At 40.4% G+C, this 26,345-nt stretch overlaps 1 protein-coding gene across 1 annotated transcript in view; it reads left to right on the top strand.

Annotated features, from left to right (window-relative positions):
• The window catches only part of LOC306740211 (netrin receptor UNC5C-like), a gene marked incomplete at both ends in the record, with an annotated part of 178,941 nt that extends 158,388 nt beyond the window's left edge, over positions 1-20,553 (top strand). Inside the window, 10 exons of the mRNA XM_079222313.1 lie at positions 1,821-2,012; positions 5,930-6,147; positions 7,544-7,679; positions 8,234-8,321; positions 11,034-11,202; positions 13,528-13,761; positions 15,505-15,654; positions 16,330-16,494; positions 18,200-18,378; positions 20,388-20,553. Of these exons, the coding sequence (XP_079078439.1) occupies positions 1,821-2,012; positions 5,930-6,147; positions 7,544-7,679; positions 8,234-8,321; positions 11,034-11,202; positions 13,528-13,761; positions 15,505-15,654; positions 16,330-16,494; positions 18,200-18,378; positions 20,388-20,553 (1,697 nt within the window). The remainder of the gene's footprint in view (positions 1-1,820; positions 2,013-5,929; positions 6,148-7,543; positions 7,680-8,233; positions 8,322-11,033; positions 11,203-13,527; positions 13,762-15,504; positions 15,655-16,329; positions 16,495-18,199; positions 18,379-20,387) is intronic.
• Between the last annotated feature and the right edge of the window lie 5,792 nt (positions 20,554-26,345).

The following is a 26,345-nucleotide window of genomic DNA, read 5'->3' as shown; positions in this document are numbered from 1 at the left end:
GGCCAAATAAAAGCTAAATTGTTGCCAGACCCTAGCCGATGGGCTCCAAGAATGCATTTAGGCCAATACGCTCTCAGTTTACCTGCATGCAACCGAGGCTCACTCGAACGTAAATCTTCAAATTCCTTTAGATTTAATTGATTAATCGACTATTCCTTTCAGCTCAAGTTAGTGTCAGCATAGGGTGTTGGTTAAATAAGAAAAGCATCACTCAAATATCAAGTTTAAAAATGTTTGTGACTGGTTGTTTGATCCAATTTCCGTCACCTTGATCACAACATCTTTGCACCACGCACCATGTAAATACATAATGCACATTGTTAGAATAGTGTTTTCTTTTACGTCAAAGGGCTTGACAACGCTGTGCTATTTCTAAACCGTGAGTCACAGGCTTATTTGAGAGGGAATTGCTCGGCCCTCATACGTTCAGCTCCCCAGAGATACTAAAGTGGTTCGTAGCTCCCCCAAGTGGTAAATGAGTAACTGACACCATCAAGTGACCTCTCTTCTTCTGCGAATGTGTGTATCATGCTACGGCATATGTGAGCGTGAATGTTTGTGCGCCTCATCAAAGGATTCTTTCATGCATAATCAAGCTCATGCTTTCTGAACTTGTTCCGATGTGACAACAGCAAATCCTTTAGCGAGTGGCTGTTTGTAGCTAAAAGCCTGTTATCTGCCTCTCAACTTTAAGGGCAGATTAAAAGGAGCCTTCCTATACTTTTCTGTCTTCTTCTTAATAGCTGCAGACAAATCCCCTCCTACTAGCTACAGAGGACGTGATTATATGAGGAGTGGTTTAAGTGTGAGACTACTCCAAAAAATGTAACAGGCGCTTTCATGTTAAATATTTAGGATTGTTTGTTTTGCTGCTTTGAAGTTCAAGTGCATTTTCACTTCTTTTGCCAGGTTCTCTTTTTTGTTGTTTTCACCTCTCCTCTCTTCTCTTCCCCTCTCCTCTCTTCTGCTCTCCTCATTTATTGTGCCCTACTTGTTTCCTCTCATCTTCCCTGCTTCCTAATTCTCTTTTTTATATGTTTCTTTTATTCTCTTTATTTAACTCCCATTTTAAATTCCCTCCGCAACTGCTTGTGTGTCCTCTTTTCTATATTCCTCTCGACTTCGTTTCCCGCTCTTATTATTTCCTCATCATTCCTCCCCTGTGCTCTACACTTGTCTCCTCTCATCCTTTACTAATTTCTTCTCCCCTTCATCCTCAAGCTTGGCTCATGCTTTTTACCATTTGCATTTCCCATCACTTAAAATTGTCTTAGTCTGCTTTAGCATATGGATGATGAATGACAATTCTACCACTGGTCTTGCTGAAACACCATTAAAGTCTCAGCCGGATTGAAAAAGGATGTAAGGACCCTTGTAAAATAATTAACAGCCTTATTAAGTTTTAAGAGTTGCTACCTCTTTTTTTTTAATGAAAGAGGTCTCTGTCTCTCTCTACCTCTGTCTAGACACATGATCGTATTACACAGGCTGGGGTTTGAAAATTGCATTTGAAATGGAACCTATGGAAGTTGTCCTTTTGAGTCTGATAGGTGGTCTGAGGCACAAGAACACGAATAAAGAACAAATTAATAATGAACGAAAGCCATATCAAGTTAATTGGAGGCCTGCAATGCATTTCATCTTGTCTTATGAATATCAATGTAGTCTCTGCCACTGCCCTGCTGTTCCATAGGAGCTATACTTGCTGTAGCTGTTTATTGCCACTTTTCTTACTGATTTCCTCTTAAGAAGTCATTTTGCTGCATGCTTGTATTATCTGTCTGTAATTGTGTCTCTCTTCCTCTGTGTGTCACGTGTAGCGGCTCCTAGCACGGACGACGTGGCACTCTACGTGGGCATCGTCATCGCAGTGATCATGTGCCTGGTCATCTCTGTCATCGTGGCGCTCTTTGTCTACCGCAAGACGCACCGCGACTTTGACTCGGACATCATCGACACCTCGGCACTAAACGGAGGCTTCCAGTCTGTTAATATCAAAACAGCCAGATCAGGTGAGGAATGTTACATGTACATGTGTCTCAGGGTGGAACAAATTCTAAAATATCTCAAGAGTAACTGAAAAGCTGTGGTTCACTGCCCTCTCTGGTTAAAGTTTCAAACGTGTTGCACCTGTAATCCCACCCAACAGAGATGATACTCTCTCTATTGGAGGTCTACAGGTTTTTAATTGCATCATGTGCACAGTGATGTATAGATGGATGGGTAAATAGGCAGATGGGTAGGTACTGCAGATGGATGGGGTTATAGATTGACAGGTGGATACAGAATATCAGATGTGACCCAAGAGAAATAACAGTATGCACTCAGTCCTCTTTTCTAAGCTTTCATAGCGTCATTTTCTTTCTCTCTTCGGCCTTCGGCTGTCAATCTTCGCTGCTTTGGAATAATCCCTGTCTCTACCAGAGACCACTCTCCTCCATCAAGGAGTCTCTCTCTGTCATTCTCCTTCTCGGTCTCACTTTTTCTTTCTCTCCCTTCCCATCTGCACATTCAGGTCAATCACATTTCCTGCTTATCAGCATCCTCCACTCTCCGTCTCCGTCTTGGTGTCTGTCTTTCCCTCGCTGTGTCTCTGTCTCTTTCCCGCCACAGTGACTCCTCCCGCCACAGACACTCCCTCCCTGTTTGGCTTCCTGTTCCACTGGAGCCATCGTTCACTCTTCTCTGTCTGCGTTGTCATTTTTTCTTCTCTGTCTTTGGGAAATGGATAAGACAACAAGAAGCCCGCAGCAACGCACACTTGTACACCTGTATGCATGCATTTGATAGCTTACTGGAACTGGCAAGATTGGACAGGGAATGTGGATGACTGAGGTATCAGTCCAAGGATGCTATGAACGTATGACCTTTCTTCTGGACAATCTGTATTTGTCAAATAGATGACAAAAAACACAAAATGTAATATATCTCGCAAACATGCTCAGAAAAGCATCCATGGAGGTAGTGGGCACATACACAAACCAGCATGCCCATACATGTGCACGAACTATTGCAAATTAGATGTCTTAAAATGGTTAATGACAAATCAAGTGTTCATACTAGTACTTCGACAAAGTAGCACTTGATCTCCTTTTGGTCAACAGGAAATGGCATTTTAGAACAACACAGATTTTGTGTAAATCATGTTGAGTGATCGACAAACGGAAATGCTGTGCACCTCTAAACACCTTGAACAGAATACCTCATTAGTTTGCTATAATTTGTGTGTATAATGTGGTCAGTTGCGGGTGGATGGTTAAAAGTTAAAGCAATGCTGTACAGGAAAAACTGGAAAGTGAGGTCAAAAAGGATGCAACGCAAATCTGCAAACAGCGGGAGAAAGTAATTGTGTGTGTATGTGCACACGTATATGTCCATGTGTGTGTGCACACGTGTATGTCCATGTGTGTGTGCACACGTGTATGTCTGTGTGTGTGTATGTCCGTGTGTGTGTGTGAACAAGGACAAATGCCTTCGCATGAGCGGAGATTGGGTGACATTTTATCAGAAAAACATTAGGATGCTTGTCACTCTGCGTCGGGGGACCATCTACGATTACTATTAATGAAGAATTATGTCCCTGCATATCTCTCTCCCTCCGTCCCCCTCTGACTCTCTCTCTCTCTCTCTCTCTCTCTCTCTCTCTCTCTCTCTCTCTCTCTCTCTCTCTCTCTGTGGCTTTCCGTTAGTTGTTAATTAAATTTCAGCAGGGATGATTTGGCAGGAATACCCGCTGGCTTTAAGGGTAAACAGACTGGTGATAGAGAGAGGAAGAGAGTGATATGTGACAGGTGTGTGTGTGTGTGTGTGTGTGTGTGTGTGTGTGTGTGTGTGTGTGTGTGTGTGTGTGTGTGTGTGTGTGTGGGTGGGAGGGTGTGTTGATGGTGGTGGGGTGTGATAATCAGGGATTTTAAAATTAGAATGGATGGGCTCTTGGAAGAAACGACAGGATTTCAGACTCTACGCCCCCGAAAAAAGATAGAGCCTGGTGAGAGCACATCCTGAATTGTTCTCAGTAGGAAACTGACCGTTCTGTGATCCCAATTCAAATGAAATCTTGGATATTCGTTGGCTTTTCCAATGGGAGGGAGTTGTTTATGTAGAAGTACACTTTTACTGCCCTTAGATTAAATTGTCATGAACTCCAAAGAGTTGTAGTAAGATAGCTTTTTAAACTAGCTACAAGAGTGACTGCACTTGGCGTCTTATGGGGTCGCTTGAAGCACTTTGACTTGATTGTCTTTGGTAAAGTAAATCCCCATGCAGGTTTTACTGTTTGTTAATATTGCCAAATGCATTATTAATACAATCAGTAGCACTTGGCTGCAGATTCTTTCCAATTACCTCGAGGAACATTCTGGCAGACGGAACAAACTGAAGTCAAGTCATTGTTGTTAAAGCGTTACGAATAATTTCACTGCAATTGTAATGTTTTTGCTTCTTGATTTAAAAAGAAAAGTGTGTGTTTTTGAGGATTTTCATGCAACCCTCTTCTGAATGTATGTTGGCAAGAGAGATTGCTGAAGGTAGAATGAGTTGCATTTAAAAAATGAAATCAACATACTGAAAACAGCACTTGAATATTAAATGCACATAGATGAACATCCTGAGCTCAGAGTTCACTGACATCAGGTAATTCCCATATGCTGTATGTAGCATGCGTGTTTCTGACGTGTGCATGTATGGGCATGTACAGTATAGTGTGTGATGCTTTATTGGTATACAAGACATGTTTGCATACTCATGTTTATCTAGTGCCCATGGTTAACATTGCAGATGTATTTTATTCATGACATTGTGTGTAGCGCTCTAGAGTGTGCTTGTGGTACATGCAAAATATCCACCGTTAGCTTTAGCTAACTCCAGAAAGAGCAGTGTCAAACATCAGAGAACACACAGCAGTTCACTCAGTCGCCTGTGATTCCATTTAAAGCTTCAAAATGATTTATTAGATGACACGGGCCAATCTATTCTCGACTGTGTCACTCAGTGAATACAAAATGACACATTAGTCCTTTTGCAAATGGAAATGTGGATGTTCTGCGGCGGTCTCACTTGGGGCATGATATAACTTTAGATAGATGCTGTGCAACGGATTTTACTGTGTACATTTGCTGACCTTTGGGCTTTTGAATACTCGTGCTCCTGTTACTCGTTATTGCATGTCACAACGTGATGACAAACGGATTCAAGGAAATCTCGGGAAAAGGAGACAAATTCAACATGTAATTGTCTTGTAACTTGAGGCCTCAGTGGAGTGGAGTCTGGCTTTAAGCTTTTATTAATACAGGCAAACAAGTTACCAGGTTAAGACGGGTATGCCACCTGATGTTAAGGTTGCTTGAATGTTTCACATTGTATATTTTATTCCTTGTTATATTCTAAATAAACTGCATAATGCTGTTTCTAGAATAGGATAAGTGTTAATTAACTGAGCACAAATATGTCTTAACAATTTGCATTGTCAATTAACACTGTCGTGTTCTGTGATTAATCTGCACAGCAGCTTTTGTCAGATTTGAATAGTGACATACGTATTCTAATAATATATAGTCATTTATACAGTCATTAAAGTGTGACAACGGCTTTCATCGTGTCGGTGAAGTTGAGTCGTTGGCAACATTTTGAAGAACTTAACGGATGACATGAAGCAATACTGTTCTGTTATTATACAGTGTAAAGTGTGGTCAATTTCAAAATGGTTTAGTTTGTTTTGATAGTGTATGCATTTAAACATTATATGTTAAACGTATGCATTTAAAGATGACACCTTTGAGGAGCATTGCCCTCAAACCCTCCACACTCTCCCTCTTAGCTGAAGATGACATTGTGAAAACCCGACAGTTGCTATTCATGTTGTATTTTCTGTCATTAATAATGTCTTCCCCGTATCCGCTGCTTCTCTCTCTCCTCCGCTTTATCCCTCCAGCTGATCTACTGACGGCTCCTCCTGACTTGACAAATGCCGCTGCCATGTATCGCGGTCCAGTGTACGCCCTCCACGACGTTTCAGATAAAATCCCGATGACCAACTCCCCTCTCCTGGACCCTCTACCCAACTTAAAGATCAAAGTGTACAACTCATCCGGTCTGGTCACACCGCAGGACGACCTCGGAGGAGACTTCACATCCAAACTGTCTCCCAAGGTAATATAATGCATGTATTCCATGATCCAATGTCAGTATCTTTCATCCACTCTGATTTTGACTGTAAAATATTCTGTATGAGCACAGTATGATTTTTGAAATATTTCCTCCTGAAGTGAGGTTACACTGCAGAAGCATAGTGAGAAGTACTGAAACCCAGCAGCTATGTATTCCCAGTCACATAAATACAAAAGCAAACACCATTAGTATACATGCAGCTCAGTGCCCTAGTTTCCTCCCTCTGCTACTACATGGCATGCATACCAGAGTCACTTGTCACAAATACAGATGAAACCGCCCGGATTCATCACTGCACCTGTCTTGAGGCAGTACTCAAGCTGAATTCACTGTTTGAGCGCTACATTTGATGAATTTCTCGGTTCATATGTGTGTTTTTTAATTGTGGACTTTTGGACCTCCTGACTGTACTTGCCTCGCTAATATTCAGGATGTTCGATGCTTTTGTCTGGTGTTTGTCTTTAACACATTGAAGCAAGTTCTCGTCAGCTTTGTGAGATGCAGTGGAGTAAACTGGTGAATGTTAAGTCCTTATTTTACATCTCACAGTGGACATTTCAAAAGAGAAATGCAAAATAGGTCATATTTTATCACTTACCCTAAGGTGGTTTCATAGGTCTACTGTGAATCCAGCCTTTTCTCCTAGCGGGCCAGCTCAGCCCGATGGCAGCGCTTACAGGCAGAGGCAGATCGTCCCTGTAGTATTGTACTTACTGGTAACCAAGAAAACATGAGAAAGAAATTAAACCGTCTTGATGAATGCAGTAAACTTCTAGCGGAAAAGGGAGCATTCACAGATCGCTCTTTCAATGCTCGCCCTAATCAGCAAGGCAAAACAAAAAAACTACAATGACCTCTTCAACTTAAAATTGGCTTTGCACAGTAAAACTTCTCAGGACCTTCATGAACCTTTGGTTTCATTAGAATACATCTTCTTTCGTTCAGCATCGTTCAGCCTACGCAGAGCATGGGTGCACTTTGCTTTTATGCAAGGTCACACGCTGTATACAGTGTATGAAAAAAAATCCCTGCCCGCATTAAAGTTCTAACTGCGCTCAATTATAGAACAAAACTTTGTCATGACATTGACTACATTCTCAATAACCCCATTATTACAAAAAATGTCACCTGTTATTTCACATTCACAGAGGTAAAATAGCATTAATGTTAATTTAAAAAAAGTTAGATTTCTAAGGTGAATGAATGTCTCTCTGCTTTTTGATAACTGTATTGCTCAGCTGAACCAGACATTAATTCAGCAGTATGTTTTATTTACCATTCAATACCAGACGCTCAGTTCATCCAGTCTCTGCTGCATGTCTGTTTTGTAATGGTCTTGTTACGAATATCATTCTGACTGCTGTCCTTTGACTCCTAGGTAACTCAGTCTCTGTTGGATAACAGCGACACCATGAACCTTCGCAACCAGAGCTTGGCCCGAACACGAGACCCTTCCTGTACCGCTCATGGATCCTTCAACAACCAGGGAGGACACCTCATTGTCCCCAACTCTGGTGAGCCTTCTACTCACACTTAACAGCCCATCATTAATCTGGTCACTGTCTCATGAGGATGCGGTGCCCAGCAGTGACGTCTCTCTGTGCATTCAGAGGCAACTTTTAGAGGTGGTGACACAAAGTCAATGGAAAGATGCAAAGGGGGCAAATTTCTTTATTTTGTTGATTACATGAACACATGATAATACATTACGCTAACTGATATTGATAGTGAGAATGTTTTCCAGCTACCTATTTTTAAAGGATACTTATATTAGGACTTAAAAGCAGTGGGCAGACAGAACTAATTACTAATGGAACTTGGTGATAGGAAGCAGCTCTCAGAAGCTATAAAACATCACAGCACAACTTACTTGATGATACATTCAAGAGAAAGTTTTACATGGGGTTGCCTTTAAAAAGGATTATTCAATAATTAATCAAAATGATAAAGTGATAATGGGTTGAACATTAAATAATTCAGTTGTGCATAGTGAAATGAATAAACCCAGTGATGAATCTCATTATTTTTGCCTCAATCCATCCCGCTTCCCCTGTCCTCCCACCTGCAGGTGTGAGTTTGTTGGTTCCAGCGGGTGCTGTTCCTCAGGGCAGGGTGTACGAGATGTATGTGACTGTGCACAGGAAGGACAGCTTGAGGTAAGTTTTGTCTCTCTCTTTCTCTCACTTTTCCTCTCTGTGACTTTTATGTGGCTCTGTGGTTCCCCGTTGCTGCCGTGTTGCTCCTCATCTCTGCATCGCCCTCTGTGATCTTTTTGTTTCTTTGTTTTTCTTTTCCTACACTTCTCCATCTCTCTCCTGGGCGCCAGCTTCTCAGACCTGTTTGTACGGTTGCGTGGGGAGGGAGGCTTCCACAGTGTGACATTGGCTTAGGATCCACAGCGGTGGATGAATCATTAGTATTTATAGTGTGTAGTGCATCAATGCACACATTCTTTTGGTGACTCATTCAGCAGAGGTCAGTTAATAACACAGATTTCCTATATTAGGATGAGAATTAAAGTTAAGAAGATTATAAGGGATTTATTTTTCCACATGAACTAATTATAACCTACTTAACAGTATAATCTGTACAGTAATCCACAGAATTTACAAACAATGTTTTCTTAATTTAAGAATTATTGCTATTACCGAGATGTAGAGCTCATAACCCCCATTATTCAAATATGTGTGAAACTAATGTTGACTGCAGTGCGACAGCAGATTTGTGTTTCTTACTTCATGCACGCATAGATCCAAAAAACAAACACCAAGCTTTTTACAGCATATACGCAGTTAGAGATTGCTGTTCACAGTAACTAACAGATTAGTGGTTATTTTTGGGATTACTCTAATCCTGTTACATGAACTACAATCCTTTACCGGCAGACCCTGCGCATGACTGAGGTAATTGTCTCTGTGGGACATGGGAGAGACATTGGCTATATTCTAGCTGCTGTATAGAAAATGTAATAATTTAAATTTGGGGAATTTATCAGCATTCTTTCTTAATGTGACCTGGCTTAAAAATATGCCAACAGTGGGGCACAACTCAAAAGAACCTTCATATTTATATTTTGAATACAGTTAACATTTAAGAGACTGAGAGATGATTTAATTGGACAGACTCCGTATTAACCCTGATTATTTGTTTTGTATGTGTCTTTACCACACAATAAAAAATATAATAATTGAAATGTATATGTACAGCCAAACATTTCTCTCATATAGTGATATGAAGTTTTTTATTTTTGAGGGGGTTTTCAGATATCTGTGTCGGAGATTTCTCCATCCTCCCCAATACAATGGCGCTGGATTTATTGTGTGCCTTTTTAGAATAATAATGAAAACAGTTAGAATAGGTCCATTTATAAATGTTTGCTGCAAGGTCCCTGCTTTATCCAAAGTAACAAGGACACTGTTTCTGGAAGGACACACTGCTTTTCCTTCATTTCTATATACTTATGTAATGCTGCTCGCACTACAGACTAAATGCAATTCACCTTGGTAGTATTGGGGGTGGCGGCCAAATGTTCAGAAACAGCAATACCACAAACTGAGTAAATACAACCAGTAGCCAGCCTTCAGCTTCACAATTTAAATAATTTTGATGAATCACGTCTTTCCAGTCTCTACAAGACCCTCGCTTTAGGACACTTGTTCCAGTTTGGTTCATGTATTCTATCCCATGCATTCTAGCCTCTCCCTGATCAATAACAGTCAATAAGAATTAGGCCCCCTGCAGTGAGCTACAGTATTTCTAAGAGTCAACCCTCCTCTCTGTCCTCTGTCTTCCTCACAGTCAATAGCTAGCTAGCAAAAATCACATTGTTACATTGATGTGCCTCAGCAACAGTTGGAAAGCCAGAATCTTGTGGTCTACTCTAGTTCATTAGGATCCAACCTCTTAGGTGTCCGTTTTCCCGCACAGACAATACAACATCTGTTTTCTCTGGAAGATCAAAGATACATTACATTACAACTCAATTGCACTGTAATTCATTAGGGGGTGACTCCTGCATTTGGTAAGTCAAAGGGTGCTGGTACAGTTTGAGTTGTACTGTTTCTATCTTTTACCCTCTCCTGCCCATGTGAACCCATCATGAATCAATAATGAGCTTGATCCACCGAATCGATAATACTGCTCGGGATTAGTTACCCTCTGACACAAAGTGGGCTAAAATTTAAAAAATCTGTCTTCTTTCCGTATGGGCTTTGTTCCCAGTCCATAAATATCTTCAGCTACATGAGGGAAGAAAATGACGAGATAATGGATTACACAGTAAAACACAGATATGTTCATATCTTTTTGCATTATTAACAATTGTTTACTTTTCAATTTACTAATGAAAAAAGACAAATCGATAATAAATACTGATGGAGTTCACTATGTATATCACTTTTAGTCACATACGAGCCTGCAGTACTCTGTTGCAGTACTCTAATATACAAGTAGTATAGTATAGTTTGTGAGTTATTGGGCTCCCAATACTTGAATTCACTGTAAAAAAAAAACAGAAGAGCCTGTATTCATTCATTTGCTGCTCATGAGCTGTGAACTACGGACTCCAGCTGAGGCCCAACTGAAGCCCTGCTGACTACACTTATCATCCTCTGATTGAATGTGTGTGCTACTCTGCTCTTTTATTCACTGATATTCGCATCTACTCAAAGATAGTCTTGCTTGCTGTAAACTAACTGCCCACCTGACTTACTGGTTACAAACATTATGAAAAACAAACCAGACCAGGAGTGAAATCAATACAGCGTCATGCAGTTGATGCTAACGTCAATTAGCAAGCCGACAGTGCAGCCCTCCTGCCGCTCTTTTCTAAAGAAGCATCTCACCTGGGTGTAATTTGTCTTCTCCAGACCCCCGGTCGAGGACATCCAGACAGTGCTGAGCCCAGTGGTGAGTTGTGGACCTCCAGGAGCCCTGCTGACCAGACCAGTGATCCTCACCATCCACCACTGTGCCGATAACGTCCAGGAAGACTGGCTCATTCAGCTGAAGAACCAACTGGCCATGGGAGAGTGGGAGGTGAGTGTTCAACGCTTGGTCTGTTTTCATGTGAGCGACGTATAATGTGCAACTTCTGAATTCCACAATTTTAACCTCCAGAGAGAATAGATGTCACTTTGTTCCCCCAAAAATATAGATGAAAGAGATGCATTCAGATGCAGACATATCTACACATACAGCAGTTTAGTAATCCAATCAATTTAATGCATTTCTACAAAATAAACACCTGCACAGCCAGATCACACACACACAGCCATGCACACAGTATGGCTAAACACAGCATGTGTGCACATATACACTATCGTCTTCTCCCAGTAGAATAGCCTGCAATACACATACACACATGCAGTGAGGGAGTGAGAGAAAAATAAATGAAAGGAGAGAAAATTCAGTAAACACAAAGTGCCTACAGGCTAGTAGACAAGCAGGGGGTTGAAGACTCCTATCAGAAGCAATTTGTTATGCTCCTGCCATCCTCCTCTTCTGTCATCTTTCTTCTTATGTTTCTATTCCTCCTTTTTTTCTACCCATCTCCTCCTCCCTCCTACCGTGTCTCTCAGCATGAAGTCTCTACCTCAGCAATCTCTTTCTGTGTGTGTGTGACTGCATATGATGCGCGTGTGTGTGTCTGTGTGTGTGTACGGGTGTGTATCTCCGTATCTGTGTGTGTGTGTGGGTGATAAGGCTGTCTTGCAGCATCACTGTGTCTACCCCCCCCCCCCCCCCCCCACCCCACCCCCCCCACCCCATGTCTTCTGTTGCTTATCACAGCTCAACACAATGTCTCTGCACAATTAACCATGCATAAGATTGTGTGTGTGTGTGTGTTTTTTTTGTGTGTATGTGAGAGAGCAAGGGAGAGAGAGAGAAAAGCGAGAGAGAAAGTGAGAGTGAGAGGGTTAGTGCAGAGTGGGTAAAGACGAGAGAAATGAAAAGTGGAATTTCATCAGGAAGTCGATTTGTTTTTCTCTTATTGCAGTAGAACATCCATTTCCCATCAGAAACTTTTCTCCAAAACAGGGAGGGGAAGGTAATTGAATTCCCCTCACATCAGGGGGGAGCAGCTACAGTTGTGATTACCAGTAATAACAGATTCATACCATATTGCTTTCCTATCTCTTTGTATTGATTTGGCTTCCTCATCTGTTGGAACAAAACTCAATTTTTGTATCACACATGTGCGTGTACTTACAGATCCATGCTGCACCAAATTTGCATCCACACAAACACACACGCAAACTTAGACTAATTGAAGATTCTGCACTTCTATGAAAATGAGCTGTACATTTTCACTGAACCCAAAGAGCCATATCGATTTACCATAACTCTGGCTGTGACAGCTGGAGAAATTATATGAGCAACAGCCAGCCGATTATCACAGTGGGATTGGACATTCACAAAGCAGCTCCAAACAAGTGTTCTTTTTCTAATGGAAACTTTTCAATTTCGTGTCTCAACAAGAATAAAGGAATACAGTAACGTGGTGGATCATACATCTAGGAACTGATTGTGTAACATAAAGAGTTGCACACAGTTTAAAATTAAAACATTTAAAATAAAGTCTAAAATTATTAAAACTCAACATCTGCATATGGCCTTTGTTCTGCTGAACGATGATTTGTATAGGACCACATCTGTACACACCTTCAGTAATGGCATTGCATTGACAAATACCTGTTTATAACAACAGAGGAATTCATCAGTTAGAAACCACAGCCTGTTTATTCAGAGGTTGTTTGCGTTAGCGGGAAAGGATCCAAATGCAAGTCCACTTGTGACACGTTAGCAGAATGTGGCTTAATCCCACAACTAAAGCCAGTATTTAAATAATGCCCAGGTCTCACCAAAAGCAGTCTGCACAGACAAATAAAGGCTGTTCCCAAATAAAGCGGGCATTTATTTGTGCGTTGAGAATATTTAACATTTCCACAGTTTCAATATTAGCACAAGAACATAGTTATGTCATATTCATCACTATGCTGATGATCGTGTGTTGTTTAAACAGAAATTATGTTGTCACAAAGTTGTGGATATTTGCACCTCATTTATTGTGAAACAAATAAAGGAAATGTTAAGTTTGCTTTGACGGTAAAGGGAAATTGATGATTAAAATATAGGCAGGCTACTCACACATACTTAATCATGAATACTAGGAAATACTAAGACTTGTTTTTTAAAGGTTGAAAGGTAGTCCGTCTTGAATAAAGCTTGAGATATCTCTTCAGTTGAGATGAGTGAAGGCTCACATGGTAAGTTTACAATATGCCAGTCTCATAGGCCCAGCATGACACTCTGGAAGTCTAAAGGTGTGTGTGTGTGACTTTGTGTGTGTGATTCTTACAGGATGTGGTTGTGGTAGGAGAGGAAAACTTCACCACCCCCTGCTATGTGCAAATGGACTTGGAGGCATGTCACATCCTAACAGAGACACTGGGGACGTACTGCTTGGTGGGCCAGTCAATCTGCAAGGCCGCCGCCAAGAGGCTCAAACTTGCCGTTTTTGGACCCGTATCCTGCACAACTTTGGACTATCATATCAGGATCTATTGTCTGGACGACACACAGGATGCACTCAAGGTACAGTATTGGCACTAAATTAATTAAAGCCAATCATTATTTTAGAGAGATTTCAGAGATTAACTCCCTTCAATTAACCTATATGAACACACATATACATAAATGAAGTATAAGTTTTAACTGTATATTTAAATTGTATAGATGCGAGCAATTGCCAAGTTGTTCCAATGTCCTGAATAACAGTGAAGGAGAGAAAGATATGTTTGATATTTTTGACTGATGGCTTTGTTGTGTTCCTTAGTCCTCTGAGGGATTTTGATCTCTCTCCACCCATGCTTCAACACTTCCCTGGTCATTTGCATTAGAACTACAATATATTATAGCTGGAAGAGGACTGATTATCTAGAGTCACAAAGAGAGGTTTTCTCACCTCTAGTTTGCTGGTGGTGAGCTGAGAAGCAGTAAACTAAACAGGGTCAAGCAATGTCAGAATAGCGGCGCTTGAGAATTTAAACAAATTCAAAGCACTGGAGGGACCATCTGATACGGGAGATTAACATTGGTAATTTATGCATGCAACGATAAGTCAAGTGTCAGTGTGGCACACAGCCATGTACACACTCACACTAACCTCAGTTTTAACATTTCAAACAAGCAATTGTAGCTTAAAAATACAGCTCAGAGGTGGACTTTTTAATGATGGAGACTCTCTGTAGTATAATTGATCGGTTTGCGTTTTAAAGGAGAAATCTCCGCTGTATATCTACTGTCGAGCTGCCGCGTAGGAAGATAATGGGAAGGAACAATTGATTATTTTGAAAAGGTTGCCTGAGGCATCAGAAGTCATACTGATAACTTATTCTTTCATCAGTAAGTTGGAGTGTTTGTGTGCATGTGTCTTTAATTATTTTTAATAATGTGTGTGTAGTTTATGAGCCTGTAAGTATGTTGATATTATCAATATGTGTGTATTTACCATGATGCATCTGTAGGGCACAGCTACTTTCTTAGTACTCTCTTGGTGGGGGCTAACTTGATATACAGAAGTCAATTTGAAAAGTATGAGCAGAAATCCCCACAGGACTGTGTGTGCAATATATTATTAAAACAGCTGCAGCCCAGCAAAATAAAATATGCTGCTTCCTTTGGTTCACAAAATGGACAACAACATCAAATGGGCAGTATCAGCTTTACATTAACCGATTGCATTACCCATCTCAGGAAATCTAACATACAAAAAACTAAAATCCACATTAAGTGCAGTACATTAGTACTGGGGAGGGCACAAGACCACGTTATGATTGTCTTGTCATATGAGCAGAAAGATAATGATGGAAAAGACAAAACTAGGCTACTTATCTTAAATAATGAGTCAATCATTACTTCTCCGGGTATTATTTTCAGAAGATGTATTGAGGTCATCTTCTGAAACAATAGAAGTCATTTAGTTTGACGGTACATTAAAGATATTATTTCCCACATCTCACAACAGCACTACTTTGACTGGTGGTGCATTATTAATCAATGTTTTCATTGAGCATTTTAATGCCTCTCCTCAGTTGAGTGCAGTTAGCAGAGCTACGTTTTGCTCTGTGATTATATCTCCAAGAAAACGCTGATGTGTTTCAAGTATTTCTTGGTGCTGTGTACTTAACGTTGTCTGCAGGTATTATGCAATATAAATAAAGGCTTTCTGCAATCTCTAACGCTGTATGAAAAATAAATGGTTCAGTTGGCAACATCGAAGTTAAAGGAGGAAATGTTAACTTAGTATTGTTTTCTTCTTTGTGGGGTTTTGTGTAGGAGGTTCTTCAGATGGAGACCCAGATGGGAGGGAAGCTTCTGGATGAGCCAAAGACCCTGGACTTTAAAGACAGCACACATAATCTGAGACTGTCGATCCACGATGTGCCGCACACCCACTGGAAGAGCAAACTCATCGCAAAGTACCAGGTGAGAGGGATGTGCACATGCATGAAACTTGAAGGAACCCTTTACAATAAACACACAGTGTAGTTCATCTTCACACCCACAGCAAATATCACAGTTTATAGTACTACTTACCTGATGCCAAGGATAAACTATGGTTAGCCTTTTTGTGTATGTAGATGTTTGCAAAACGAGGTAAGGCTCAGTGTTGGTCTTCGTTTTGTGCATTAGGCTTTGGTCCAGAGTGAAATATATTCAACATTATTAAGTTTGATGAATTCCTATTAACAATAAGATGTATTCAGATAATAACAATCCTGTTCCTGACTGAAAATTTGCTTTCCAAAAACATGTACCGCAAAAGTCGGGTTATACGCCGCTACTACCTCAGTGTCCCGCTGTAGCAAGCTAGGAGCAGTGCTAGCTAGCGCTGCTACTAGCTGCCCGCTCCTGCTGCTAGCTCCCCGCTGCTGCCGCTACTGGCCGCTACTGGCCGCTGCTGCTGCTACTGTACGAGTCCCCTCTACCCAAGGTGGTTGTCGGGGAGCTAGCGGAGAGCTAGCGGAGAGCTAGCAGAAGTTAGCGCGGAACTAGCAGGAGTGCCAGCTGGCTACAGCGGGGTGCAAATGGGGACAATGACCAAAGGTAGTAGCGGCGTATAACCCAACTTTTACGATATATTATGTATGCTTTTTCCAGGAGATCCCATTCTACCAGGTGTGGAGTGGCAGTCAGAGAACTCTTCACTGTACCTTTACCCTGGAGAGACTGAGCCCCGCCACCTCAGAGATCAGCTGCAAACTGTGTGTGCGGCAGGTGGAAGGGGAAGGACAGATCTTTCAGCTCAGCAACATATTAGAGGAGGTATGTTTCTAGAAATCCAGAAAGCACACAGCAAAATGGACACACTGTTTATTGGCTGTGGACACAAGAAAACTGCAGAAGTCCACTTTAACTCACTGGCCTGGGACAGACTGAGGGGAGAGAGAACATACGGAAAAAAAGATTAACACAGTCACACGGGCAATAAAGAGGCTGCTTCTTCTACTTCTCCATTCCCGTACATAAGATCCTATAAAGTCAGTAAGTTTTCCCTCCACCGGTCAGACAGTCAGAGCTCCTGCTATAGTTCTGTGACTCTGTTCAATCATTCATACTGGGGTTGGAGGTCACATAACACGAGTGGAATAACTCGTCTTTGATTTTGTGAGTCCATGTAACCACAAAATCACTGAACGTTTGTGTGTGTGTGTGTGTGTATCCGTGTCCGTGAGGGAACGGTTTTAGTCGAAGGTCAGTCTGTTCTTTTGGAATGTCAGTGCTTTGAATTCTCCCATGCTGTTCATGGGTGACAGTGTTGCACTTTATAACGTTTTAACCCTTGTTTAACCATGTACGTTGTTTTTTTACTGCATCTGGAGGAACAGCTGCAGCAGCAGAGAGGGTTGCACATATTATGAACTTTAAAATGAAAAGGAAAAGTGTAGATCCAGTTGAAGACAATGTGTCTTTGTGTGTATAAGGACTGCCTAATCACACAGTGAAAGAAAGTATTGTTGAAATGCCTTTCCTGCATTCTTTCCGACACTTCCTCATGGGATCCTCTACTTACTTCATTGTGAAAAAAAGACACAGCCTTATGTGGGGCAGAGCTGTGGCTTTGTAACAAGTAACAGAGAAAAGTAGAGCCTCTATTTGGGCAACGACAGTTTTGTCACAACATTAAATATGTTTAAATAGTTCATAACTAGTCTTACAATGCAATAATCACATTGGATATTTTGGCAAGTATGGCCGAATAGCGTCTTGTCGTTGTCATACGTTATATAAAACGCTGTAAGACACTCGACCAACCTGCCGGCAGCATCCTGCAAGTTGAACAATAAAAAGTTAAACAGGTTTAGAGCATTTATTATTTCATCAGAGAAACAAAGATGTCCCTTTTCATCAATCATTCAATTTCCAGCAGCAGAGAGCCTTCTGCTGTAAATTGGGGCTAAGTAGACACAGTAAATAGTAATCATTCACATCCACCGTGGCAGTTGTTGTTTCCTTCTGCCAAGCCACATTCATTAGGCCGCTGCTTCCTTTCAGCCCAGGAGTGGCAGATTAATGGGATGAAGGTTTCGAAAGAGACAGAGAGCGACATCGAGACAGAGAGAGAGAGAGAGAGAGAGAGAGAGAGAGAGAGAGAGTGCTTGGAAGCAGATCTTTACATTTGCTTTACTCTTGTATTAATTAGTAGACTTATTTATAATTGTTCACGCCAAAAGCAAGCTGCAGAGAGATGAGCAGAATCCCTGCCAGAAGGACTGAGATAAATACCTATTTGAAGTTTTCTTTGCCAATGTTACCACATACCACATCCATATATTTCATTTTTAAGGTTTTGTAGTATTGTGCCAATAGATTTTCTCTGTTCTCTCTACTGAAGAAGCTACACTGTACACATGAATATACAGAGACATTTCTCCATGAGTTAAACTTTTCAAAAAGTTACTGTAACTAGTAATGCTTTTCCTTGAACCAACAATTGACCAGTTTATTTTGGTCTCTCCACACTTTCTAGGAGCTCCAGTGCATTGACACGTCCTTGATGGACCCAGCCAGTAACATCACAACCTTAGTGGGACCCAATGCCTTCCGCATTCCTTTATCCATCAGACAGAAGCTGTGTGGCAGTCTGGACGCTCCACAGACCAGAGGCAACGACTGGAGGATGCTGGCACACAAGCTCAACCTTGACAGGTGACACACACATACACACACACACACACACACACACACACACACACACACACACACACACACACACACACACACTCACAGTATCATGTCTTTCTTCTATCTCCTCTCCTCATGCATTTTGCTTTGTTTTGAATATCATACAATCAGAAAATCATCTTCATCTTATTAATCCTATTAAATGACCTGTTTTAGTCCATTAGGACTAAAAGATACAAGAGACATAACCATACAGTAATTGTATGTGACTAATCTTCTTTTCTTATATATATTTAAAACAATAGTGTAATCATGTGTACTCTAAAGCTTAGAGCATAGGGAGAATAGCTGCTCGAAACAAAAGTGCAGAACAAATCTGCCCACTCGATTTCAACACACTTCATTACTTTAAACCTGCACCCCTGTGGAGTTTGAGTAAACTCCCATGCACATAGATAGTAAAGATGCAATTGGCTTTTACATCTGACTCATTTACCAGCAGCTAGTCAGAGGATAATTGGGCACACATGCACATCATTGTCCCAACAGGCAGCCAGCTCATGATGGTGTGGGCATCTACAAATTGGAGAGCATTGGTAAAAGATGGACAGCTAGCCAAATGATTGTTTTCGACCACATTTCCGCAAAAAGCAACTCTTCAAAGGGAGCATGATAACATGGACATAACATATGTTATCCTCTCTGCGGGTGTAACTGCCATGGTCATGTCTGTTTGAGTTCAAAGTATGACTCGTTCCTTCCCGTCACAGCCATCTCTCCCCACATAACAGTAAAACATGAGCTGTACAAACATGAACAAACATATATTTGTGAATGACAAAAATGTGGAAACCCGCACAAACACACACACACACACACACACACACACACACACACACACACACACACACACACACACTCTCTGACAGAGAGATAAAAAGGTGGATCTCAGCCATTGAGTTCACTTAACAGTGGCATACACCTAAATCACATACTGCAGGTAGATGGAGGCTGAGACTGAAGTGAGAAACAAAGAAACAAAGTAATAAAGAAAGTTATGAAAATAGCTTCTTGGAAATGTGAGAGGAGGAAAACAAACTGTGGGAGTAGAGAGAGACGTTCTTTCTCTGGTTGTGTTTAAACAGTACCAGAGTGTGCCCACAGTACAATCACAGGATTTACAGAGGAACACAGAGTCTCCTTTTTATCCCCAAAGGACACGAATCTGATGGCTTTTTCACTTTAAGGCAGCATTGAGATCTTTGTCACAGATGGCTCAGCGTCAGACTTTTCCTCTTCAGCCGTTGTGTACTTGACTGTCTACAGCTTTAGCATTTACTGTTCCTATGATCCCTGTTGTCCCTGTGGACTAATGCAACTTCAGAATACATCTGTTTGATATACAATTCTTATTTTGTATATATGTACAATGACAGCTCCGTGAAACCGGAGGCAAATTCCATGTATGTGTAAACACACGTGGCCAATAACGCTGATTCTGATTCTTATTTGATATCATTACACATTTTTTAAATTGAACATACTGTACATGATAGCACATTGTCTAAAACGTATTCACCTGTCACATTTATTTAGTAAAAAGTGCTCCATTATTTATTTATTATAAGTCAGATAAAATTCACCAATGGTCATTACATTTAATTTCTAATTAATAATAATTGAAAGGGATCACTTTAAATTGATCAGAATAGTGTAATATATATATATATATAATTAAAGAGAGAGATATATATGTAATAATATATATATTATTGTATTGTTATTTAATTAATATTGAATACATGTTATTAAATTACATTTGTATTCAATGGCCTTTTTTAATTATTGATATAGTATAATGGCTTTAGTAAAAGGTTGTTGTGTGATGCCTGACGAAGCTCCAGGACCAGAACATTGTCTCTCTCAGTGAGTTAGCGCTGACAGGATGAGATCATTATATAAAAAGTTTTGTCGTAAGATAATTGCCATATATTTGATATATTTCGTCTCTCTGCTCTACTTGACGTCTCCAGGTACCTGAACTACTTTGCCACCAAGTCCACTCCGACCGGTGTGATCCTGGATCTCTGGGAGGTCCAGCACTTCCCGGACGGAGACCTCAATGAACTGGCCGCGGTGCTGGAAGAGATGGGCCGCCATGACGGTAGCCTCGCCTCCATGACAACGGAACACTGCTGAAGCGATTACCGTGACCATGACGGAACTCTGGAGACGATTACGAGCAAATTATCTACGGTTGATGAAAAAGAAAGTTGTCGCCATGGTGATTGAGCGTCGGTTAAATGCCATGGTCATCATGCCTACGTGGTGTCAGACGAGAAACGCTCGAGCCGGTGCTCCAAACTATGTGTGTATCTTTGTGTGTTTATTAGAGCTACGTTTTGCCGTGTGACCGAAGGAGACGCAGGCCGACCCACAACACAAATACAATCGATCAGGAGCAGACAAAACAAAACACACATCTGGTGTAATGCGCGTTGTTTTCTTGTTGTTACTTCATACTGAACAAAGAGAAGCAGAGAAAAGAAGCAGCAGAGGTACTGACCTTGACAACCTCTCTGGAACAGAGTCACGAAGGGAGGGAAGCTAAACGGATTACAAACGAAGAAAAGTGAGAGTGAGGAAAAAGAGGATGTGAGTCAGAGACGAGACTCTTTAGTCAGACCAGAGTAAACTAAGGGAGAGGGTAAGCTGATTACAACGTAAACTTAAACTGATGGGAGAAGCTGCAGGTGATCATCAGTACGCACAGGATGGAAAACAGATTATGAGAGAGGGGAGATACAGAAGGGTTCCCTCACTAGCGAGCCTTGGCTGTACTTCTCTTGCTAGTACAGTTGCTTGTCTTTATATCGTTTCCTAGGGAAAGCTCTATGTATTCTGCTGTCCAAATGTGTGGATCGCTTCCCGCTAACAGCATTTGCTACACATTGACTGTCAATCAAGGGTCCTGACCAGAAATAAGACCAAGACCACAGGTTTCCCCTTTTTAGCTGACGTCATAAGTGATGTTTCAACTGGTCTTCATATTAAGTATCGAGTTTGTGGCTTTCCTCCAACATGCATGTGGATTTTGAGTCGCAGGAAGTCGAGAAGTACGAAGTCAAAGACAACTGAACTTGCTGTCCACTTGCCTTTAACTTGTGCCTCTAGTTTTCTTACAAAAGATGTCCCAAAAGTCCAAAGATATATGATATATGACAGTGCCAGTGTCCGTTTAGAGGTACATTCAAGAGTCCAAACAGGACTTTTCACTCTATTCACTATTCTCTCTCATACATAGTATATTTTCATGTTTTTTTTTTTATTGGAATCAGCATTTACACTTTTTTTGTTTATTGTATATTTCCGTTCAGGTAAATTGAAGAAAACAGCGAAAACACTTTGTTGGTGCGTTCACCAGGATCCTCAAGCAACAAATGCATTCCTTAATTACAATCAAGTGTTAACTTGTGCTGCTGCTGCTCCCTTCCTCCCTCAAGAGGAGTAGTTTAGTGCAGACGCAGGGTGGGGAATTCCAGCCATGGCGAGCACATTTGGTTAACCACAACCTCAACTCTCCAGGAGTGTCTCTGATAGACTAGACTGCCACGGCTTGTTTCTGGACTAGGTCCAACTCAGAGAAAACTGAAAGGAAGCAAAAAGGGATGAAATAAAAGATAAAACACTAGTGTTTTTAAATACAGTAACACACAAACTACCATAGTATTATGTGAAAGTGAGTTAAATACAGCTGATATCATTCATTACCGCTAAATGTACGCAATATACTGATTTTATCAATCATATTTTAATTTACTAAAATATATATAGCTTACAAATATATATTTCTGACAATATTTTTGTTCTCGTCACAGGATCTGCCGTCAGGCCACATGTGATTTAAATTGTGGCCACCACCATGACTTGATCATGGTCACTAGCACCATCCAGTGGCTTTTGGAGAAGAACAGCATTTACATTTTTTGATTGTCTGAAATGTGTAAATACATTATTATCATGTTCATTCTAATGACCTTTTCATATCATACTATTTTTGTTCAGTGGTCATTTTTGTGTTATTTACGTTGACATTATTTTCCTTGCCATATTTATGTGTTTATAGGTGTGAACTGTATGTAACATATCAGTTAGTTGCCCTTTCTCGAAAACAATGTTCTGTCAGCAACTCACATTCCAACTCGTGGTGTATTTGTTAAAAAAGTTGCAATTTGGAGCTGAATCTCAAGAAACCAACTTAAGGAGCCTACTGTATGTACGTGTAATATATTTGTGTTTTACAGAACATATTGTGAATCAGGGCTGGCTTTGTAATGAATGCGTAGACACGGGTCAACAGTGTCTGACTAAGAGGTGAAACTCTTTGAGGGAGGAGATACAGCCTTATTAGTGACTTTTGAATATCTGTCAGATGCCCCTGGGGACAGGAACTCTATTCACCATGTAGAGGACAAAATTAACTTTCAGTTCAAAGGGAATACATGTGAAATATTGAAAATCTGGAGTTAAGATATTTCTGCTCCGAACTCTGGAGAGACGCCATATGAAACGTAACATCAGGTATGCAGGAGATACCGAGGAGGCAAAGGCGAAGTTCAAACCGGTACAAAAGGTCAGACCTTTACCTCTTCAGGACAGTTGTCGCCTTGCTTGACACACTTTGAGACAATAATTTGACATATTGATTTCCTATGAATATGAGAGTAAACAAATCTGACCTCTTGTATCGGTGTAAAACCAGTTAAGTCATGCAGGCCTCAAAATGATGAATCTTTTCATTTCGGACAGCCTTATTAACGAAATTAGAAAAGGTGAATGGTCACGTGACGGAGTGGATGTTTTGTATGTTTTCAAATGTAACCATAGATTTCTATCATTTTTGAGGATTAAAGCCTAATACATCAAGTCATCAATTCAGTATGTTTCAGAACAAAATATCAACCCAAAGTTCACGACCGTGTCTCATTCATACAACATTTCTTATCAACGCAAATGCCGAATACGAAATCCAGTTATAACTGATGAAACGTGTGCAAGTAGAAGATTTGTTGAGAAATGTAAGTTACAGGTTACAGTGTAACTAAAATGTGATCCTTGGCATGTTGAGTCTACAGTTTACCAGCAGGACAGACTGTTTGTTACTGGGTAGACTGGGAAGGGGAGATTTCATTTTTAAATTTTCATATGAGGGTGGCAAACGTTAGACCTCCAGAGGGGGATCCTTCTTGATGTGAAAATGAAGAAAGTAGTGTTAAGATATCAAAGTATGTACAAAATATTTTGTATCCACAATATGTACAGTTGTGTACTGTCAGCTATATTTGGCAAATTTGAGAATATAAAAAGAGCAGTGCAGTTAGATACTAGTTCGTATGTTTCTTTCTTTTTTTTGTAAAAGCAGTGTCTACTATGCAAATTTGGCATTGGTTATCATGATAGCAGTTTATAACTAGAGCTGTGCTTGTAAGTGCATTTTTATTTTACTATCAGGGGTGATTTGATTTGGTTAGTGTGGGGTAGTGATGGTCCACTTTTGCTAATTCTGGCACGCTTCATGAATCTTGCTCAATCTTGCTGAATGCTTGCCTCTCTATTTCCTCTAACTGTTTTCTGTACAAAGTGTAAGAAAGAATTTTTAAGACAATTAATAAATTATATTTATAAACAATGCTGAAAATGTGTAGTGCCTATGGTGGCTTATTTCTCCAGAAACATTTTAGAAAATGGTTTGAAACTTTATTTCTCTCATACAGACAGTGATATGGCAGCGTGTACTGTGAGGTCCCAAATGTCCGACTGGGATTAGAGGACCAGTTCCTATCTGATTCCTTAGAATCGCATGTCTCTGGGGCTAACAGGTCCTTTTCTCAATCCTTTTCGATGACATCATGGCAATGCTGTATCAAGTTTCAGTTTGTTTGGGACCAGAGCCACGGCTTGGAGGAAAAGAAATGCTAAAAAGCGTGGCAATACTAAACCTGAGGGGGACAAACCATATTTCATTCTCTGAGAATGCTACACTGTGATAAACACATCTGTGTTCAAATTGGAAGGGGGGAAAGTAAGGATAAGCTGCATGTGACTCTTGAAAAAAATCATGGAGGAAATTGAAATGGTTTTATTCATGAAAATATATCACAAACCACAGTTGTCTTTTAGAGATTATAGATTAGGCTATTTGATAATAGGCTGCCATATTTATAAAAGAATTGTTAACTTTAATAAAACATTTTGTTTTGTAACATGTACTTAGTCACTGCATTTGCAGGAATATTTTGATCCAAATAGGGCATTCTTTTAACTCGCTTGCCTTGTCCTTTACTCACGCACACACGTAGAGGATGCCATCTTACACAGCGAAACAAAAAGATGTTAATCTGATGTACCAGAATTAAACCCCACTGTCAGTCACATGGATAGCCCCACTCGGCCAGGGATGCCAAAACTATTTATTTATGAACTTAAATATTTAGAAAATAATTTTAAATAGAACAACATACTGTCAATATTAAAAATACATAGTCTAAGTTTATGCTTGCTTGTCAAACTAAGAAAAGACTTTGCTTTGATGACAGACTTCCATCTTCTTGTCCTGCTTCCTGTGGTCAGGTCACCTTTGGTCTGTCGTCCCTCTTTCAATGGAACACAGTTTTTACTTTCATTTGTACTACATAGGGGTGCTATCAGACACACACAAGTAACATATAATACATACGACGAATACTTAAAACGACTAATGCAAATATTTTAAATATGAATGTGATGTTTTTATGCAAATAACCACAACAGACGACAATAAAAAAAAGTAAAACAGACACATTTAGATTTTTGGGCGGTTTACACTTACTTCAGGAACGTTTTTCAGTTAGTGGTGAAAATAATTTTATGTGGAGCTTTGCCTGTATGTAATCATTCCACCCAACAATTTATCAGGAATCGATAAAGAATCGGATCGATAAGAGAATTTAAGATAAGAAATTCATACTTACACGTTCCAGACTCAAAAAGTAGTTGGATAAAGTAGCCTAAAGTAAAATAATCTGTTACTGAAAATGTTACAGTTTACAGTAAGAGGCACCGCCAGGTTCGTCTGTACCTCATTCAGCCACCACAAACTGTGCATCAGCCATGTGGATGAGTGAAACACTTTATTAGGGGGAATGTTCATCCTTTTTACTGAATTAAAAACATCACTTTCTCTCACAGACAACTACAGTAGGTACAGATTAAATAAGGCACAACACCCAAGAGGAAAGAAAGGACATGTATAACACAACACATCTGCCACACCTTCGACAATGATACAACCTTCCATTATTTTAGTTAGCAGAAATAAAAAAAAACATAACTCATCGACCTGAAGCAGAGTTCATCAAGGATTTTACAAACGGACTAAAAAAGCTAAAAATAAATGAATGTGACAGCAGACCACTGTGGAAGTAACAGTCTGCTAACTGTGATGACGAAAGGTTCAAGAACCATTTCATATCGAGACAGTAAGGCTGTTAAAGCTTTCTAATACTTGACTGCTACCATGTGAGCATTTTAATCAGTGGGGAAACTCGCCTGATAGAAGCCAGATGATGGATTCATTTTTTAATGACAATCGCCATTTGATTTCAGTGTAACAGCTGCAAATGGTTTACGATGGTGTATCAGTTCAACATGTACTTTAATGTATATGTATGAGGCAGCCTGTTGGTCAGGAGGCGGGGATGTCAACTGGGTAAGTCTGGTGCTAGTTTGGTGATGGCTGTGGACGTGTTCCAGGTCCAGTCTCTTTTTCAACAATACTGTGTGTGTGGCGGCTGCATCTTAAGCAAAGGCTTCTGGTCCAGTTGCCTGAAACACACACATCCATCATCAGCCTATTTATGGGAGCCACTCTGTATTATTGGGAGTGTCTGAATGATAGCAGTCCCCGGTGATAAACAACTTGTGATAACCCTAAACTAACACAGGCATAATTC

This window comes from Taurulus bubalis (assembly GCF_910589615.1).
Source record: "Taurulus bubalis genome assembly, chromosome: 8".
NCBI classification, from domain to species: Eukaryota; Metazoa; Chordata; class Actinopteri; order Perciformes; family Cottidae; genus Taurulus; species Taurulus bubalis.
Note: the sequence above shows the minus strand (reverse complement) of the source record. Positions and strands in the feature narration are given on the sequence as shown.